Source organism: Saccopteryx leptura, chromosome 5, assembly GCF_036850995.1.
Source record: "Saccopteryx leptura isolate mSacLep1 chromosome 5, mSacLep1_pri_phased_curated, whole genome shotgun sequence".
NCBI classification, from domain to species: Eukaryota; Metazoa; Chordata; class Mammalia; order Chiroptera; family Emballonuridae; genus Saccopteryx; species Saccopteryx leptura.
Genome location: NC_089507.1, coordinates 2053376 through 2074595, shown reverse-complemented (window position 1 = coordinate 2074595; position 21220 = coordinate 2053376). Strand labels below are relative to the sequence as shown.

The 21220-nt window shown below is 51.5% G+C and overlaps 1 protein-coding gene across 3 annotated transcripts in view; it reads right to left on the bottom strand.

Moving 5' to 3' along the window:
• The window catches only part of RGS12 (regulator of G protein signaling 12), a 134918-nt gene that overhangs the window by 77287 nt on the left and 36411 nt on the right, over positions 1-21220 (bottom strand). For all 3 annotated transcript variants that reach the window (XM_066386833.1, XM_066386835.1, XM_066386834.1), the window contains exon 3: positions 9358-9474. In XM_066386833.1, coding sequence (XP_066242930.1) covers positions 9358-9474 — 117 coding nt within the window. The remainder of the gene's footprint in view (positions 1-9357; positions 9475-21220) is intronic.

Below are 21220 nucleotides of genomic sequence, written 5' to 3'. Positions count from 1 at the left end.
CTCCTCGCTTGTCCACTTCCTCAGGCACCTTCCCGTGGTGGCTGCTCTGTCCATGACCCCAGGTCCTCCTTGGGTCAAGTGCCAGGTCTCCTGGGTGTCCCCTCTGATACTCCCGTAGCAAAGGTCTCATTGTCTTGCCTCCACTTCCTGTCTCAAGAGCCCCTTTCCCACGCTGTCATGAGCTCCTGTCGGCCCCATTCACCACCCCATCCACACCCCCTGCCCTCAGTCCCGTCTTCCCTCAGACTCATCCCACTCCCGCATCTCAGCAGGGCTAGAAGAGGCACGCACACCATGCTGATCGCTCTGACTACAAATTCAAAAAGAGCACAAAATATACACTTCCATGACTTATCTCAAAGTGAAGCCTGCGTAGCCTCACCCTGGTCATGACAAAAAAACTCAGTGATGTTCTCATCTTTCTTAATGGTTCTACGCTGAACACACCACCAAAAGCCAGGGCTCAGTCTGGCTTGTTTTCAGCTCCAGTGGACGGAGTCATACGGACGCACTGCTGTGTCTGTCCTCTTTCTGTGACACGTCCACGGGACAGAGGCAGCCACAGAGCATCTCACTGTGTGGGTGGAGTCATACGGACGCACTGCTGTGTCTGTCCTCTCTCTGTGACACGTCCACGGGACAGAGGCAGCCACAGAGCATCTCACTGTGTGGGTGGAGTCATACGGACGCACTGCTGTGTCTGTCCTCTCTCTGTGACACGTCCACGGGACAGAGGCAGCCACAGAGCATCTCACTGTGTGGGTGGAGTCATACGGACGCACTGCTGTGTCTGTCCTCTCTCTGTGACACGTCCACGGGACAGAGGCAGCCACAGAGCATCTCACTGTGTGGGTGGAGTCATACGGACGCACTGCTGTGTCTGTCCTCTCTCTGTGACACGTCCACGGGACAGAGGCAGCCACAGAGCATCTCACTGTGTGGGTGGAGTCATACGGACGCACTGCTGTGTCTGTCCTCTCTCTGTGACACGTCCACGGGACAGAGGCAGCCACAGAGCATCTCACTGTGTGGGTGGAGTCATACGGACGCACTGCTGTGTCTGTCCTCTCTCTGTGACACGTCCACGGGACAGAGGCAGCCACAGAGCATCTCACTGTGTGGGTGGAGTCATACGGACGCACTGCTGTGTCTGTCCTCTCTCTGTGACACGTCCACGGGACAGAGGCAGCCACAGAGCATCTCACTGTGTGGGTGGAGTCATACGGACGCACTGCTGTGTCTGTCCTCTTTCTGTGACACGTCCACGGGACAGAGGCAGCCACAGAGCATCTCACTGTGTGGGTGGAGTCATACGGACGCACTGCTGTGTCTGTCCTCTCTCTGTGACACGTCCACGGGACAGAGGCAGCCACAGAGCATCTCACTGTGTGGGTGGAGTCATACGGACGCACTGCTGTGTCTGTCCTCTCTCTGTGACACGTCCACGGGACAGAGGCAGCCACAGAGCATCTCACTGTGTGGGTGGAGTCATACGGACGCACTGCTGTGTCTGTCCTCTCTCTGTGACACGTCCACGGGACAGAGGCAGCCACAGAGCATCTCACTGTGTGGGTGGAGTCATACGGACGCACTGCTGTGTCTGTCCTCTCTCTGTGACACGTCCACGGGACAGAGGCAGCCACAGAGCATCTCACTGTGTGAATGTCACCATCTGCCCCTCCCACTGTGGGGGACAATTAGGTGCTCTAGTCAGGGATTTTACAACCACTGCTGTGTGAATCCTTCTGCATGTCGTTGGGTACACAGGGTGTACATTCTGGGTGCAGCAGAATTGCTGAGTCATGGGGCACTTTATCTTCAAACACAGTTGATGCTATGATGCGACCAAAAACTCCCCCAGTGGTGCATCATGTCCACCCCAACATCTGACACAGCCCGTGTCTTTTTACTCCGGCGACTCTGGCATGCAAACCGCACCACTGCTATCACTTGCACCTCCCTGGTGACTGATGGGGTGCAGACCTCTTCACATATGGCTTTGCCACTGGGATATCATCTTCCATCAGTGTCTATTAACCTCTCCGGCCCACTCTGCTCCTGGACGTGCTCAGGACAAACCGGCCTGGGCAGTTTCGGTGGTGCAGCTGCCTCGTCCCTGGTGAGCGTGGGTTTGGATGACGCAGGTCCACCAGACTCACTGAGTCTGGTCGGCGATCCTGGCCTTTGCGCCCAACCCCCTGGAGGTGTGTCTGTCGCCCTCCCTTAGCTCTCCTGATCCACTTAGATCTGCAGGACAGACTCCACCGCGTCTGTAGGCAGGGGAAACTGAGGTCCTTCTTTGTTTTTCCTCCATTTATTCCAGCACCACTGAAAAATCGAACTCATCCTGCTCTGGACACACGTCCCAAGGTCTCTCTCTGCTGCTCCCCTGTCTGTCTACCCTGAGATAATGCTGAGCGTCTTAAACTCTCTGAAACTTCATAGTAAGTTTTGGTAGCTGACAGAGGAAGTTTTCCTTCCTCAAACTTCTTCGAGAACATACTGGCTACTCCTGGTCTTTTGCATTTCCATGGAAATTTGAGAATCAGCTCCTTAAGTTTCATCAAACACCTGTTGGGATTATAATTAAAGCTGCATTGAGCCTGACCTGTGGTGGCGCAGTGGATAGGGCATCCACCTGGAACACTGAGGTCACCGGTTCAAAACCCCGGGCTTGCCTGGTCAGGGCACATATGGGAGTTGATGCTTCCTGCTCCTCCTCCTTCTTTCTCTTTCTCTCCCTCCCTCTCTCTCTCTCCTTTCTAAAATGAATAAAATCTAAAAAGAATAAAAAAAATAAAAAAAACTGCACTGAGCCCTGGCCGGTTGGCTCAGTGGTAGAGCGTCGGCCTGGCGTGCGGGGGACCCGGGTTCGATTCCCGGCCAGGGCACATAGGAGAAGCACCCATTTGCTTCTCCACCCCCACCCCCTCCTTCCTCTCTGTCTCTCTCTTCCCCTCCTGCAGCCAAGACTCCATTGGAGCAAAGATGGCCCGGGCACTGGGGATGGCTCCTTGGCCTCTGCCCCAGGCGCTAGAGTGGCTCTGGTCGCCGCAGAGCGACGCCCCGGAGGGGCAGAGCATTGCCCCCTGGTGGGCAGAGCATCGCCCCTGGTGGGCGTGCCGGGTGGATCCCGGTCGGGCGCATGCCTCTCCCCGTTTCCAGCTTCAGAAAAATACAAAAAAAAAAACAAAAACTGCACTGAGCCTGGCCTGTGGTGGCGAAGTAGATAAAGCGTCAAGCTTGTTTCAAAACCCGGGGTTTGCCCGATCAAGGCATATACAACAAGCCATCAATGAACAACTAAAGTGAAGCAGCTCTGAGTTGATACTTCTCATTCCACCCTACCCTCTTGCCTCGCTCTGTAAAATCAATAAATAAAATCTTTTAAAAATAAATAAAATTGCATTGAATCTGTAGGTCAGTTCCTAACTGTATTCAGAACTAATTTCTGTATATCCAGTAACCTTGCTAACCTCTTTTTATCAATTTTAACAATTAGTCTATAAATTCTTAAAGATTTTCTAATTTTAATCATATCATTGAGAATAACACCTTAATTTTTCTTTGCAAGCTTTTTAAACTTCAATTGTTTTTAACTTCATGAGACACTGACAAGCTCTTGCAATAAAAACTAAAATAGAAATGGCGACAGCGACATCTTTCTCTTGATCCTGACCTCAAAGGGAAAGTGCAAGTGTGAGGCATGCTCAGAGGTTTTCACACCCTCTCAGATCAAGGAGATCCCCTGTAATTCCCATGTTAAGCTTTGTGTTTTTATTAACCATGAACAAATACTGAATTTTACCAATTTCCTGCCTCTGTTGAGATAATATACAATTTCTCTACTATAGTTTTGAACGTGGCTAATCAGTCATTGATTTTGAAGTATGAGAAGAAACAGGACGTCCTTGGAATAAGCGTGCATGCAGGGGTCAGCTATGGACTTGCTGTTCCCCTCACACCTGTGTCCCGGGAGCCTCCCCTCCCCCTTCTCTCCTCTGATGTCTGCCAGGGTGCTGAGGCCCCACAAAACAAGCTGGGAAGTGATCTCTCTTTATTTACTCTTTTGCTAGTTTAGTATGTTAATTTTCTGTCTATTAATTTCTGCTTTTGCCTTCATTATTGCCCAGCTCTGCTCCCTGTGTGTCTGTTTCCAGCTTTCTTTCTGACCTCCTGAGGTCACTCTCCTCTGACCAGCACTGCGGATACACCTGTCGTAAAGCCCCGAGCGTCCCTGCCAGCAGAGTTCTAGCTATCGACCACGGGTTCAGACGTGTGTGTCTTCATCATCACTCAGTTTCCCACGGAGCGTCCCTGCCAGCAGAGTTCTAGCTATCGACCACGGGTTCAGACGTGTGTGTCTTCATCATCACTCAATTTCCCACAGAGCGTCCCTGCCAGCGGAGTTCTAGCTATCCACCACGGGTCAGACATGTGTGTCTTCATCATCACTCAGTTTCCCACGGAGCGTCCCTGCCAGCAGAGTTCTAGATATTGACCACGGGTTCAGACGTGTGTGTCTTCATCATCACTCAGTTTCCCACGGTGGTTCCTGATGGAGCCCCGGGTCCCTCGATGAGGTTCACTCCCTCCAGGCGGGCTTGCGGCCCCTGCTGCTGGCCTCCACTTCCGGTGGCAGAGGGCAGCTGCGGGGAGACCGGCCATATCTGTTGAGGCTTGCTCGATGGACCCGCACATGCCAGCTCTCGCAGATGCTGAAAGGAGGAGCGGGAAAATGTGTGCCCTGGCTGAGGGCCAGGCCGAGTCCAAGAATGCTGTTCACATCCTTGTCCCTGACTGATGTTTGGTGCGGTTCCTGAGCAGGGAAGGCTCACGATCCCCTGCTGTGAGTGCGGGCCAGTCTCCTCCTCCTCCCCCTGCTGTCAGTTTCTGCTCAAGATACGTTGAGACCACGGTGCTGAACGCATACAATATTCAGAATGACAACATCCCGCTCCCTTTTATCACTACGAAGGCTCCCTTTTCATCTTCAGATGTGCTTTCTGCCGTAAGTCCAGAGAGACAGGACTATGCCATTACCATCTTCTCAGGAACAGTGCGTGGCACATCCCTCTCCTTTTATTTGCATTCTGTGTCTTTAAGTTATAGCTGTATCTCCAACAAACAGAATAATAATAGATTTCAAATGAAGTCCGACAATCTTCTTATTGGAATAGTCAGTTCACACTTAACAGGAATGTAATTTTCTGATACATCTGGTCTGAAGCCATGCTGTCTTTCCTCTGTCTCTCCTCTTCTTTTTCACCTTCTTTCAAATTGGGTATTATTTATAATTCCATTTTTTCCTTCTATTAACTTGAAATGTATTCATTATTTTACGTCTGAGGTCACCCTGGAGATTACAACAAGCATCCTAACCTTATACAATTGTCAGGTGGCACCTTCCCCTCTCTCGCCAATGCGCCCTGAAACAGCCAGCTCACCGCGCTGTGCCCCCGCTGGTGTACTTGTGTGAGTCGACCTGGGTCTTCCTCCTCGTCTCGGTGTTTAGATGGCCTTCCATCTGAGTCTGCCCACGGGAGCCCAGGAAGTGGACTCGAAACTGGACTTGCGCAGAGGAGCAGCATCGGTCACGGTCAGTGGGAGGCCCAGGCAGGCTGCAGTGCGCAGAGAGCAGTACTAGGAAGCCCTGGGTGATTAGGTACCAATTAAGGGCACGACGACAAACTCTGTGCCTCTGGGGAGGGGGCTACACAGGTGTGAAGACCAGGAGCATGGGCCCGAGACTCAGGGAAGTCAGATACTGTGTTCAGCAGGCTGACTCCGCTTGGAAAGAGCCTTACAATGATGAGAACCAAAGAAAGTTATTTCTCGTCCTACATTTAGAAATCTTCAGGCAGAAACGTAGCAGAGATTCGATCCCATGCCTCTAATGTACTGTTAAGACAAAAAAGGCTGAGTATGTGGTGGAGGTCACGTGCTGGGCAGCCAGGCATGGCCCAAGCATGCTGCTGACCATCCCCGTGTCCGTCTGGTCTAAGTGAAGACAATGACATCGCCTCACGGGGCGGTCTGAAGACCAGAGATAAGAGCCACGGCTACCCAGTTGCCCGTGACCCCTCACTGGACAGTGGCACACACCGTGGTTGGTCGTGGAAAGTCCCAGCACGCCCCCCTGAGGACAAGCAGCAGTACCGCGGCCAGCGGAGCGCTCTGCCAGGGCCAAGTGTCACAGGAGAAGTGGAGTCCGGCCACACGCCGTTGCCACGCAGCGGGCAGTCAATCGCCAGCTTCTCCACCGCTAGGGAGTCTCAGAGACCCTCCTCCCAGGGCAGCAGGGGCCCAGCACTTGGCACAATACCAAACCGAGAAAGCAAGCTTGGCCGAGACCACCTGCCGGCAGGGACCAGGACAGAACCGAAGGTCCCCAGCAGGCGGGCCAGGCCCTGTTGGGACAGTGAAGACCCTGGTCTCCTCCAGAGTGCAGGGGGCCCCCAGAGCCTGCTCTGACCACAGCTGCCAAGCACAGCGCGCTGGCCAGGGGAGCCCTGGAGCACCCCGAGCCCCGCAGCCCAGCGGCAGCTCTGCTCCAGCCCCCGAGCGCCCGTGCCCCCCCGCACCCCCCCAGTGCCCCCCCCCGCACCCCCCCAGTGCCCCCCCCGCACCCCCCCAGCACACACTGACGGGGCTGCCAAGGCCTCGTCCAGCTCCAACCGCAGTGACTCCAGTTTCACATCAGAACACAAACTAACTTACAGTTTTCAGAAAACAAAACAACCAAAGTCAATATCCAGTTTATTATTAGTCTAAACAAAATACCTTAAGTTAATTTTTAGAATATAAGTCAACTCAAACAGGCATTTGTACCCCCATGTTCACAGCAACATCTCATGGTAACCAAAGGGGGGAGCAACCGTCCGTGTCCACTGGTGGACGGGGAAACAGTGTGGGACATCCACACGAGCGACACATTCTGTTGTGGAAAAGAAGGACGCTGACGCCTGCTACAACAGGGAGGACCTAGGACAACATGCAAAGTGAGCGAAGCCAGTCACGAAATGATGCGTATTGTGTGATTCCCCTGACATGAGGTCCCTAGAGGAGTCAAAGTCATGAAGAGAAAGCAGACGGATGGGGCGGATGGGGACAGAGGCTGGGGGAGGGGACAGAAGGAAGTGTGTTATGGGGACAGAGTCTCAGTTTGGGAAGATGAAAAAGTTGTGAAGATGATGGGGGTGGCCGCTGCACAACTACATGAATGCACCTGATCCACTGACACTGGACACAACAATGGGCAATTGTACGTTATGATAGTTTACCACCATTAAAAATATATATATATAACTAAAGATGTCCTAAACAAGGGTAGAAATAAGCCACAAAGAAGATATTTTCAAAATGTGTTTCAAAGAATTGTATCCGGAATATATAAAGAATTACTAAAAAAAAGTCTATTAAAAACCCAGTAGAAAAAGGACATAAACAAGCTACTAATTCAAAAGGAGAAAACAACCAAAAACCCATGATGCAATGCTCTGCCTCATTCGTAATCACTGAAATACAAATTAAAACAAGATGCCATTTCATTGAAACGAGGAAAAGTTCAGGTCTGAGAGTACCAAGCGTTGGTCAGGAGGGGGCACAGGAACCACACCCTGCTGGTGACCAGAGCGTGAGGGAAGAACTACCGTGAGCGGTGTCTGGCCAGGCCCTCGCCCTGCGACCTGACTGCTGGGAGCGCTCTGTCTGTCTCCCGTGTGGGCTCCAGGACACCTGGTGGACGTCCACTGACGCGGCCCTCAGATAGGCCATTTCCCACTTTGCACCAAGTGCCCGCCACCATTGGAGTGGAGACAAAAGTGCGGCACGTGCACAGTGGAAGGCCACATGACAAGTGAAGTGACTGACGCTACACGGGCAAGCCTTGAAACCATCAATCACACTACGCTTTAAACATAGTGGAATCAGACATACAGGACACTGCAGCGGATAAACATTTAAAACATATCAAGTAAACCAGTGAAAGATCACTGATGGCCAAGGGCTCAGGGGCAAGAGGGGAGGGACGAACAGACAAAGCAGTGAAGCCACTCTGCACGAGACCCTGACAACTGCAGACACCATCCATCTGTCCCAGCTCCAGAACGCACACTCCAGCAGCGAGCCTGAAGGACCGCATGTTTTGCTCCATAAGACGCACTTTTTTCCCCAAAAAGTGGAGGGAAAATGCCTGTGTGTCTTATGGTATTTTATTAAATATTTTAACACGCCATTTGGTTCAGAGGTTTTTTTTTTCTTATTTTCCTCCTTAAAACCTTAGCTGTGTCTTATGGTCAGGTGCGTCTTATGGAGCGAAAAACAGGGTAAACTACAGACGTCAGTCAGCTAATAATAAGGTACCACAGTGGCTCCTCCACTGGAACAACGCCCCACACGGATGCAGGATGCTGGCACGGCACGAGCTGGGAGCACACGGGAACTCTGCGCTTTCTGCTGAACCGTTCTGAAAATCTAAAACTGATCTAAAAGTAAAGTCAATTAAATGTTTAAGATCAAAGAAAAGAACCACATAAAATAGTATTATCTGTTTCTGTGCATGAGTATGGTATCTTTAAAAGGGGAATAATGATTGGCCTTCCCTTCCTCAAAGCCTTGTGAGGTTAAACAAGTTCATGTGTATACAGTACTTCTGACAGTAACTGATACACAGAATACAGCACTAAAAACACTACAACAGTGGCCTTGGCTAAGTAGCTCATTTGATTAGAGCATCGTTCCAATATGCCTAGGTTGCAGGTTCAATCCCAGGTCATGGCACATACAAAAATCAACCAACAAATGTGTAAATGAGGGGAACAACAAACTGATGCTTCTCTCTCTCTCTCTCTCCCTTCCTCTCTCTCTCAAATCAATAAATAAAAACTTTTTAAAAAACCCCACCTTGACAGTCCTACAGGAGCAGAAAAGCACCCAGATGTGCACTAGAACAGGGGTCCCAACCCCCGGGCCGCGGACCAGTACCGGTCCGTGGGCCGTTTGGTACCAGTCCACAGAGAAAGAATAAATAACTTACATTATTTCCATTTTGTTTATATTTAAGTCTGAACGATGTTTTATTTTTTTTTAAATGACCAGATTCCCTCTGTTACATCCATCTAAGACTCACTCTTGACGCTTGTCTCGGTCACGTGATACATTTATCCGTCCCACCCTAAAGGCCGGTCCGTGGCCCATAAAAGGTTGGGGACCACTGCTCTAGAAGACAGTGTTTACCTCGGGAGGGAGAGGAAGGCAGGGTCTGGGTAGAAGTCGAAGGAGCTTCAGATGTGTGTCTGTGAGACTGGTTTTCATGTCCAAACACCCGAAGAAGGGAAGAGCGACGACAATGCTTACCTCAAGGTCATCAAGGGAGCGAGTGACACTGAATCTCTTGGATCTTCCAAACGATCTCCGAGCAGAGGTGCGTTGAGAAGTCTGAGCAAGTCCAAATCCCCGCCCGAATTTTGAGCCCTAAACACAAAGAAAAGGTAAACTGAGTTGCCTCCTTGGGAGGAATGTTTAGCTTCGTCTGATGCATGAGCTTGCAGAGAACAGAGGGCCGAGGTGCAGAGAAAACCACGGTCAATGTCATGGAATGTAGGCATTACCTCTGTAACACAGTGCAGAGCTGGAACAAAAAGAGTCGTCCAAGGTCTGCAAGGATTCGCTCTGCCCCTGACCACCATGTGCCCAGAGACGACCCAGCCTCACCCTCCACAATCACCAGGGGACCTGTCGCCACGAGCAGATCATACAGCACGATGAACGCCTGTGCAAGCACAGTGTGATAGGGCAACGCTGTTACCACAAAGGCTGTTACATGCCTGTGTAAGCATTCAGGGAGACTAAAGACGCCCTAACATTCAGCCGGCATCTGAAGCCTAAACTGGCTCAGGTGCAGGAAATAACCAGCCAGGGAAACATCTTGTTCTCTCTCTGGGAAATGACTAGAATTAATTCACTGTTATTATGCCAGACACTTCTCCAAACGTGATCTTGGTTCCAGCAAACAGTCATCACATCTTTAAAATAACAACACCACAGCTGAAACCCTCAGATGTCCTGGGGCGTGAAGTCCTGAGTGGCCGAGGACAGGCAGAGGGAGCACCTGGGTAGAGACAACCCCCCTGGGACGGAGCCACACACCAGGAGGCTTGGAAGCCACCATCCTGAAAGTGACGCCACCCACACAAGTGCCAAGAAGAGCCACTGGGAGGTGAAGCCTCACAGCGGCCGCATGGAGGCCTCTCAGTTGCGCCCCTGCTGGTGCCAGCTGGAATTCCCACTATGAAATCAAGTTGTGCGGGGGAAGGTCTGCTTGTCCCCAAACAGGGAGGAGTAGGTCACCTAGGGTGACCTGTGTGTGCTCTCTGAGGTGAGGAAGCACAGGTTTACAGCTCCCGCCTATCACTCGGAGGCTGGCTGCTGGTCTGACAGTCACCAGACCCCGCCCTTCCAGTAAATGGCCTCTGAGACACTCCTGGGGTGAACCTTGTGTTTCCAACTCAGACACAGATGTGTCCTGCCCGGATGTTTCTCCTCCTGGTGACAGTGCCCTCGGGCTTCTCTGTGACAACTGGTGACCGTTCTGGGCATCTGCCAGGACTGCAGGCACCCACGCTGACTTCAGTCAGTGTCTGAGCTGAAACCCCTCTGCTGCTCTACCCCCTCTGGGGCACACCCAGCTGCTCACCCCGCTGCTTCCCTCTTGCAAGTCACAGAATTAGACATATTCTCCAGAAATATTTGTCCAAAAAATTTCTTGGTCCTGGTTGGCTGGCTCAGCAGTCGAGTGTCAGCCCAGCATGTGGATGTCCTGGGTTCAATTCCCAGTCAGAGCACACAGGAGAAGCACCCATCGCTTCTCTACCCCTCCCCCGTCCTCCTTCTCTCTCTCTCTCTCTCTCTCTCCCTCTTCTCCTCCCGCAGCCACGGCTCGACTGGTTCAAGTGCACTGCCCCAGGCATTATGTCTCAGGTGCGAAAAATAGCTCAGTTTCCAGCATGGCTCGGATGGGCAGAGCATTGGTCCCCAACAGGGGTTGCCAGGTGAATACTGGTCAGGGCACATGTGAGAGTCTGTCTCTCTATCTCCCCTCCTCTCACTTGGAAAAGGAGAAAAAAAAGAAACTTCTTTTCCAAAGAGTACGCCCCAGAGCTGACTCTATCTAGAAGATGTGTCTGAACCCAGCCGTCTCTTTCCAGGCACACTGCTTCCTCCTGGCCCGGAGGCCCCACCCGAGCCCTTCAGGGGCGTCCCTGCAGCACCCTGCAGGCTCTGGTCCCCGCCACCTGCCTGTCCCTCCCTGCGGCCCTCAGCCAGGGGCATCCCCGCCAGCTCTCCTTTAACCCCGGCTCCTAAACACACAGAATGAAACTGCACACACCAGCCTCGGAGGCCAGTCCACTAGAATCCTGTGTCACCGAGGGCAGCAGGACCTCTGTCCCTCCTGAGCCCGCTGCCCAGAGCAGTGCTCAGCTGCAGACAGAGCATTTGCTCAGAAAACATACGAGAGCAAACAGCATGGGGCCCTCTGTGCCCACCATACGGCCCCGGCCCCTGAGGGACATGCCAGTCCTTGTGGCCATTCAGGAGCACAGGTGACTCTACGGAAAATGTTCCGCATCCGTTACTAAACCAAAGAAGGCTCCGGATATGAAAATGAACCCTTTGTACAGATTCTACATTTGTGGGTCAGCATCTACACCGTTGTTCTGGTGGGAGGTGGTGGGCACGTGCTCTGTGATGAGAACGAGGTTGAGTTTCTAAGGCCCGCATCTGCAGAGCCCCCATGCAGTGGCACAGCTCCTGCGGCAGCCCAGGCACCGGGCCCTCCCGGGCACTGAGGGGAGCGCCTCACGTGCCCAGCTGTGCTGACATGTTGACACTTGGAACAGAAGGAAAAACCTAACAAGCAAGAGGCCAGAAAGAACTTCCTGCAAAGAGCCGGTCAGCTCCGTGGCGCGCTCCCTCACAGGGAGTCGCAGTGTCAACTAGTTCGTCTCCCACCTCGGATAAGACACACGTCTGATCTGTTAGGAAACACCAATGAGTGCCCCACGCAGGACTGCGCAGTGACGACCACTGTACAATGGCCGAAAAAGCAGCTCCTTTCTTCCAAGTCAACTTCACTGTTCAAATTGCAAACAAATCACAACAGCTCGGGAAGCGAGTGGAGACCAGGCCTCACTGTCGAGGCAGCGTGCACACCCGGTGGTCGCTGCTCCCCGACGTCAGGGGGCTGGGGGACTCCACCTCACTGCCCCAGGCACACACGAGGCCCGGCTCTAGGCACCGGGCACAGAACCTCACTGCCAGCGTCGACCTCAGCAGCCACACCTGGGCCGATGTGGCCAGTGTGCTTCCACAACCAAAGGACCCTCCACTCCTCCTGGTCCCTGCTTAGCACTTACAGAACTGACCCACCTGGTACTGTCGCCTCAAAATGCAGGGGTGGAGGGGTCCTGAGGGATGCCTCCAGGGTCACAAAGGAGGCCCAGAGAGGTGTCAGGATCCCTCCGGGGTGAAACAGCCAGTATACAGGGTGAGCACAGAACCCAAGTCAGCAGGCCCCACCCACCGCCCAGGGGGTCCAGCTGCCTCGGCCACTCTCAGCGCCAACACTGAGCTGCCCCACGGAGCCACTACTTCAGGGAGAGGACTCCTCCAGCACCGCCAGGCACCTCCTCGACCCACGGATGAGAGCTGGCTGCAGCGGGACTTGCTTAGGGCCACACGCAGGAGGGAGGCGGCAGGCAGATCCAGGTCCCATTCTGTACACTGTGACGTCCCAGTTACAACCAAAACTAGAAGGTCCCAACCTACAGAGCTTCAACACTGGACCCTGAGCCCCAGCGGGCAAGGGCTGGGCCTGTCAGGCTGGCCACCACGCCTCACCTCCCACGGCTCCTGGTACATAGTGGGTGTTCAGGAAGCACTTACTGAACAAATAAGCTCTAATCAAGAGGCCCATTTAGTTGAAAATAGAGACCAGATCATCGGAGTATTTTTCAAAACAGGGAACATGGAGATTCCGAGGTAAGGTTTCCAGCTGACCTATTTCTCCCGGGGTCGTGGGGGCTGGTCAGAAAGCAGACTGCACCAGTTGTTTCAACAGAGAGGATTTCGTGTAAGTAAACGCTGACCAGGAGCCTGAGAACCGGGAGGGCCGAGAGATCCAGGTCGTCAGGAGGCAGCCGCAGAACGACCACCCAGCATCCGGGACAACAGAAAGAGGAGGAGTTCTCTCGCCTCAGCAGCAGGACAAGGGGCCAGGCGTGCTGGGACCCAGACCTCGGTGTCTGAGAGGCGACAGGCTGTTCTGGGAGAGGTGAGGGACTGTGGCAGGAGGCAACGCCTGGCTGGGGGGGAGCACGGCTGTGCGAGACCAGACAAGAAGCAGGACCCCCCAGGCAGACCCTGCTGGGGACCCAGCGGGCAGAGGGGAAGGAAACACACACCCCTGGGTCCCACAGCTGTCACACAAGGCAGGCTCCGGGGTAAGGGACAACAGCTGAATAAAAGGCATAGCTTGTTAAATCCTATTACAACAAAACTCGACACACCAGGAAGAATGTGAAGTCCAAAACCAAAACAATTTTAGAATCAACAAAATTCCACTGAAACATAAAGCTGGAACCGTACAGAGGTGCCCACAGGAGATGAAGAAAGGGCTCCTCGTCCTGGGGAGTCGCCATCTCGGAAGGAGAAACACAGACAGAGACTGGGTCTCCTGTTCAAGAAAGAAAAGGATGAATACAGAGGAAAGGACATTTAAATCGAGACAAAATTAGGGGAAGCATTTATTTATTCAACAAATATCTAAGAGCTTATTATGTACCAGGCAACCAGCTAAGACAAAACCTCTAAAGAACAGGAAGAAAGCGTAGAACGCCCGCACCGATGGGGGTGATGGAGTGAGGGCACACACCCAAAGCAGCCCTGAGGACGGACCAAGGCTCTGCAGAGGCAGAAGACAGTCCAGAAAACACACTCACACAAAGCACCCAGGAATATCACGAAACCAAGACGACAGACCAGTAATCCCAGTAACTACACATGGACTAAATTCACCAAGTAACAGTCTTATAACATGGAGACGTGAAAAGCTTAAATAGACAAATAGAAAATGCTGATTCAGAAGAGCTTATATAATTGTAACAGACAAAACAGACTTCATCTGAATAGAACTCTTACAATAAAAGACTCAATGCACTAAAAGAAGGGGAGGAAGAAGAGGAGGAGAAAATGCCACCACGGATTTTATAACTTTCTGAGGCGAGAAAAACCTTGACACCAGCACCAGAGAAAAGACAATGAGAGAAGGGAAAACTAGTGCAAGGCCCACTCATAAACACAGACTGAAAAGTTCTACAGACATAGTGACAAACCAAACCCATTAGCGAATAAAAAGATAATCATAAGCTAGGTTTACCTCATGAATGCAAGTGCGATTTAACATCCACAAAGCTATCAGTACTAATCTGCCACATCGCATTTGAAATGAAGAAGCCTAGTGGATCTCAATGAAGGCAAAATAACCAAAAAAGAAAAGTCACAACTCAGCACACATTCATGATGACAAGTATTAACAAAGAGAAGTAACCTCAACAGAGCAGCTGAATATAAAATCAACAAATCAATTGTACTTTTACATATCATAAAAGTAAACATTTACAATTTTTAAGTAGATACCACTGAAAATGGTAACAAAATGTATAAGGGACCTAGGAATAAATCTAACTAAATAATCTAAGACTAGCCTGACCAGTGGTGGTGCAGGGGATACAGCATCGACCTGAGACACTGGGTCCCAGGCTCGAAACTGTGAGGTGCCTGACTCGAGCTCAGGCTCACCAGCTTGAGCATGGGATCATCAAAATGAGCCCCATGGTCACTGACTTGAGTCCAAAGGTCACTGGCTTAAAGCCCAAGGTCATCTGCCTGAGTCCAAGGTTGCTAGCTTGAGAAAGGGGTCAATGGCTCAGCTGAAGCCCCCCAGTCAAGGCACATATGAGAGAGCAATCAATGAACAACTAAGGTGCTGCAACTATAAGTTGATGCCTCTCATCTCTTCATCTCTCTTCCCTTCCTGCCTGTTTCGCTCTCTCCTCTCTCTCTCTCACACACACACACAAAGAATCTAAGACTAAATATAAGTAAAGATGTTCAAAAAGATAGTTATAGCCTGACCAGGTGGTGGCACAGTGGATAGAGTGTTGGACTGGGATGTGGAGGACCCAGGTTCGAGACCCTGAGGTTGCCAGCTTGAGCACGGGCTCATCTGGTTTGAGCAAAGATCACCAGCTTGAGCCCAAGGTCACTGGCTTGAGCAAAGGGTCACTCGATCTGCTGTAGCCCTCACCCCCATCAAGGCACATATGAGAAAGCAATCAATGAACAACAAAAAGCTGCAACGAAGAATTGATGTTTCTCATCTCTCTCCCTTCCTGTCTGTCTGTCCCTATCTGTCCCTCTCTCTGACTCTCTCTGTCTCTGTCACAAAAAAAAAGGTAGTTATAAAATTTTACTGAAAGAAAATAAAAGCTAAATAAATGGAGAGAAATACCATTTTCATGGATAGGAAGGCTAATATTCTAAAGACATTAACTCTTCCAAAGTGGCCTACAGATTAAAATATAACAAATAATCCCGGACGAGCCCCCAAAAAACAAAAAACAAACAAAAAATATATAACTAATAAAAATGTCAATAGCATTTTTAGAAAATTTATAAACATCATAAAATTTATGTAAAAGGCTCAAGCACAGTCAAGATACAGTGAGTTTTGCCCTCTCGGATATAAAGACATTATAAAGGTACAATTTTAAAATTTTTTTTTAAGATTTTATTTATTGATTTGAGAGAGGGGGAGGGTAGCGAGGTAGTGAGATCACAGTTGCTTCACTTTACTTGTTCATTGATTGCTTCTCCTATGTGCCTTGACCAAGCAAGCCTGGGGCCTTGAACTGGCAACCTCAGCATTCCAGGTCGACACCTTATCCACCATGTCACCACAGGTCAGGCTAAAGCTGCAATTTTAAAACAGTCGAGTACTGGCCCTGGCTGGTTGGCTCAGTGGTAGAGCGTCGGCCTAGTGTGCAGGAGTCCTAGGTTCGATTCCCAGCCAGGGCACTCAGGAGAAGCGCCCATCTGCTTCTCCACCCCTCCCCCTCTCCTTCCTCTGTCTCTCTCTTCCCCTCCCGCAACCAAGGCTCCACTGGAGCAAAGTTGGCCCAGGCGCTGAGGATGGCTCTGTGGCCTCTGCCTCAGGCACTAGAATGGCTCTGGTTGCAACAGAGTGACGCCCCAGATGGGCAGAGCATCGCCCCCTGGTGGGCATGCCGGGTGGATCCCAGTCGGGCACATGCGGGAGTCTGACTGCCTCCCTGTTTCCAGCTTCAGAAAAATACAAAAATACCCCAAAAAACAGCTGAGTACTGCTGGGGGCCCTGACGATGGATGGAGAAGAGCACTGAGACCAGTCCCACAGATAGACGTGCACATGGTATGCAGCAGAGGGCGCTCCTGAGAGGGAATTTAGTGCTCTAACACCTGGTCATCCACACAGGAAAAACTTAACTTGCCACCCACCTTATTCCATCATAAAAATCAACTCTAAAAAGTTTTAGTAAAAAAAGAAGAGGCTCTTTCTGATATCAGGGTAGCAATGAATGTGTCAAAGCAAAAGTGCAAACCATAGGAGAAAAGATTGACAAATTCATTGCTAAATGAATTTTAAAATTAAGAACTTCTACTCACCCGGACACCATAAAGCAAGTGAGAAAACAAGCCATGAACTGGGGGGAGGGGAGGGAAATGTGTGTGTGCGTGTGTGTATGGAGAGAGAGATAAATATACATTTATATGCATATGCATAATCAGCAAAGGATTATCATCCAGTGTCCATAATTCCTACAAGTCAAAGAGAAAAAGACAACCCAATAGAAAAATGGATATCAACTAAAGGAAACCCAAACCTTCATGATCAAGGAAATGCAAACTAAAGCCACAAGGAGAGGCCACTTGACAACTGCAAGATTGCCAAACACTGAAGACGTCCGAGAATGGCAAGTCCAGGTGAGGCCACGGAGCCATCTGAGCTCTTACACTGCCCGGTGTGGAACTGTTGGCATTCCGAGCAAATTCTACTGAGACCTGGGACCTAGACTAAAAGCATCAGGAACTTGATGGTGAACTGATGATGGGACAGACAGTGAAAACTCCAGGGGAGACTTCCTCCCCAGGGCAAGTTTCCCTCAGGGTGAGAGCCAGAGGACACCTCCCAGGAGCAGCTGGTCTTATTGATACATTCCTCTTGGGACACTTGCTTACACTGCAGAGGGGAAGAGGATTCTTCCCTTGGCCTCCGAAGAGAATTTGGTTACAGACTCCTCTCCCCGCTCAGGAGAGGAGGAGGATGGCATGAGTCCTGCTCTGGGGGCGCCCTGCGTACAGCACAACGCTGGTACATTCCTGGTAACATCTGATGTGGGTCTCACTGTGTTGCCCCAGGGTAAGAACTAGGCATGGGCCACCAGCACGGTTCCTAAGTAAGTAATTAAATCTGGTCTCCCTGCAGAAACCTGGTGTCTACTGTCAAGGTGAATGAAGAGACACAAAAACCGTGACACGCAGCCACTGCCTGCTCTGGGAATACCGCTCGAGACTAGCCAGTCTGCTCCTTTACACACAAGCGCGGAGACGCAGGAGGTCTGCCACAGCACCCCAGTCTCTCCGCAGCGGCTGGGAGTGTGTGTGCTGTCACGCAGCGGTAATGGGTGAACTGTAGCTGCAGGTGATCTCACAAATAAACTGGTGAAGTGACGATGGATGATGGAACACCAAGGGCTGAGACTGCTATAAAGCCAGAGGCGCAGTGCTCACTAGGTGTACACTGACCAGGGACTCAGTCAAATCAACAACTGTGCTGAATAAGGTGGCCGCTGAGCTCTGAATTTTCTCACTTTCCTGGACACAAAACGCAAAAGAGAACAGCACTTGGTGGCAGTTCGGTGCCTCTGTCCCTTTGGTGTTGCTGGCCAGGTCCAGCTTCTCCACTGTTCCCCTGGCCCCTCAGGCAGCCGTGGGGGCAGCTTCCCAGGTGCAGAGACCCCAGACAGCAAGCACTCAGCACACTCTGTCAAGGGAACTGGGAGCCCAGAGCCCCAGCCCCGGGGGCAGCGCAGACCTGTGGAACTACTTAACGGGAGTTTATCCCCACAGGCCCAGGCTCCCCGCACAAGCTGCCACCCTTCTTCCCTTCCCTGTAATCTGGGAGAGTGAGGCCCCATTGCCCGTGGGCACTGTTTGCCCAGGGTCATGATCAGAGCGTTCTTCTCCCAGGGACACTCTCCTCCCAGGGAGGTTGGCAGTATTCTCCAGATACTTTTACAATCTATTTTAAAACTTCCTGTCATTGTACCAGAAAAATGACAAGCTCCGTGTGTTGGATCGGCCCTCCCGGCTGGGGAGCTGCTAAGCCCGTGGCTCGCTGTGCCGCCGGAACTCAGCCGAGGCCCCCACGCCCGGCCGAAGCCTGTCCCACCATGCCCCCCAGCGCTACCCCCTTCTGCCTCGTTCATCCCTCCCAGTTTCTCCAATCCGACCACTGCTGTGCTTGCTGTCTCCCGGTGGGTCCTGACAGATACCGTCCCATTTTATGAAAAGTAAGGCACTTATGCCACTGTCACCAGAGACTTAGAGGAACAGGACTCGACGACAAGACACCGCAGGCCCCCAGCATCACCCTTCCCTTTCCTGGGGCCTCTTCCTCTTCTCATCTCCAGCACTGCCTTCTTCCTTTCTGGCCTGTCTTCTGCTCATCCTGACACACCTCCAGCCAGCTCCGGCCAGGCCAGGCCGGGAAGGGCCCCAGGAGACCCACCCAGAGCCTCTGGAAGCTTCTGTGTGCAAACAGAGGTGGCTGTGGGTTGACACTGAGCTAATGATGCAGGGAGCCCATTTAGTAAAGTAAAAAGCAACTGAGACATTTTACGGGATGATAGCAGGGACCCAATAAAACACAACGCGTTACTACTTATTTTAGATAAACAGTGTGTCCCATCACATTACAGAAGGAACTGTAGGAGGAGGTGATAGGACCCCTAAGTCTGCCTTAGTCTCAGCACTGACCTGCCACTTGACTGTGACAAATTGTTTACTATGCATAAGCCCTGTCAATAAATGCAAATAAAGGGATCCAGACTGAGGAGGTCACAGAACCCCTCCCCAGGTTCCACAGAGGACAGGGCACCGTGCCCTAGGGAGTGCTACACTGCTATCGGCCAACACGAGGGCATGTCACTCCATCACAGGCGCTCCGTCTTCGGTGAGCGTGCTGCACGCCAGTGCCGTCCTCCTCACTCCATCTTCTGGAATTTGAGCTCTGAATTTTCTCTGGAAAGAACAGGAAAAAGGGCCCTGGCCGGTTGGCTCAGCGGTAGAGCGTCGGCCTAGCATGCAGAGGACCCGGGTTCGATTCCTGGCCAGGGCACACAGGAGAAGCGCCCATTTGCTTCTCCACCCCTCCGCCGCGCTTTCCTCTCTCTCTCTTCCCCTCCCGCAGCCAAGGCTCCATTGGAGCAAAGATGGCCCGGGCGCTGGGGATGGCTCTGTGGCCTCTGCCTCAGGCGCTAGAGTGGCTCTGGTCGCAACATGGCGACGCCCAGGATGGGCAGAGCATCGCCCCCTGGTGGGCAGAGCGTCGCCCCTGGTGGGCGTGCCGGGTGGATCCCGGTCGGGTGCATGCGGGAGTCTGTCTGACTGTCTCTCCCTGTTTCCAAGCTTCAGAAAAATGAAAAAAGAAAAGAAAAAAAAAAAAAAAAAAGAACAGGAAAAAGGAGCCCAGGATCCCCACAGATACAGTCAACTGATAGTGGACAGAGCAGCAGACAGCACAGCGCATGAAGGATGGCCACTTCCACAAACGGTGCTGGAGCAACGCGACATCCACACGCAGAAAAGTGAACCTGGACACAGACCTCACACCCGTCACCAAAACCAACTCAGAGTGATCACAGGCCTAAACGTAACATAGAAACACAAAACTCCTGGAAGATAACAGGAGAAAACCCAGATGGCCTTGGGTGTGGTGATGCTTTCTCAGATACAACACCAAAGACACAAACCATGAACGGAAGAATTGATCATCTGGCCCTCATCAAAATTAAAAACTTAGCTGACTGGTGGTGGTGCAGTGGATAAAGTGTCAACTGGGACACTGAGGTCCCAGGTTCAAAACCCCGAGGTCACCGGCGTAAGCACAGGCTCACCAGCTTGAGTGTGGGATAATCATGAGCCCAAGGTCGCTGTCTTGAGCAAGGGGTCACTGGCTTGGCCTGAGCCCCCAGTCAAGGCACATATAACAACTGAAGTGACATAACTACAAGTTGATGTTTCTCCTCTCTCTCTCGCTTAAAAAAAGACAAATACTTCTGCTCTGTGAAACATAACATCAAGAAAATGAGAAGATGAGCCACAGACTGGGAGGAAATAGTCACAAAAGATACATCCGATAAAGGACTATTACCTAAAATGTATAAAAACAAAACTCTGAAAATTCAACAATAAGAAAACAACCCAGCTGAAAAATGGACCAAAGGCCTGACACCTCACTAAGAAGACACACCGGCCCTGGCAGGGTGGCTCAGTGGGCAGAGTGCTGTCCAGCACACCAAGGTCGCGGGTTCCATCCCCGGGCGGGGCACGTAGGAGAAGCAATCAATGAGGGCACACTAAGTGGAATGGTGAGTTGATGCTTCTCTCTCTCTCTCTCTCTCCCTTCCCTCCTCAAAACAATGGAAAAATTAAAATAAAATGAAAAACAAAAAACACACAGATGATAAGTAAACACTGAAAAGATGCTCAACCTGGCCAGACAGCTCAGCTGGTTAAAGCATTGTTCTAAAAAGATGCTCAAATTCACAGTCATCAGGGAAATGCAAATTAAAATGAAGATGAGACACCATGCACTCCTGTCAGAAGGGCCAAACCCCAGGACACTGACCACAGCCTGACAGGACAGGAGCAGCAGGAATGCGCCCTCGGGGCTGGGGGGTGAGGTGGTGCAGGGACTTCGGAAGGACTCTGGTGGCTTCTTACAAAACTAACCATGCACTCACCACACAATCACGCAACTGTGCTCCTTGTGTTCACCCAGAGGAGCTGAAAACTCACATCTACAAGAAACCTGCACAGGGCTTTACAGCAGCTGTAC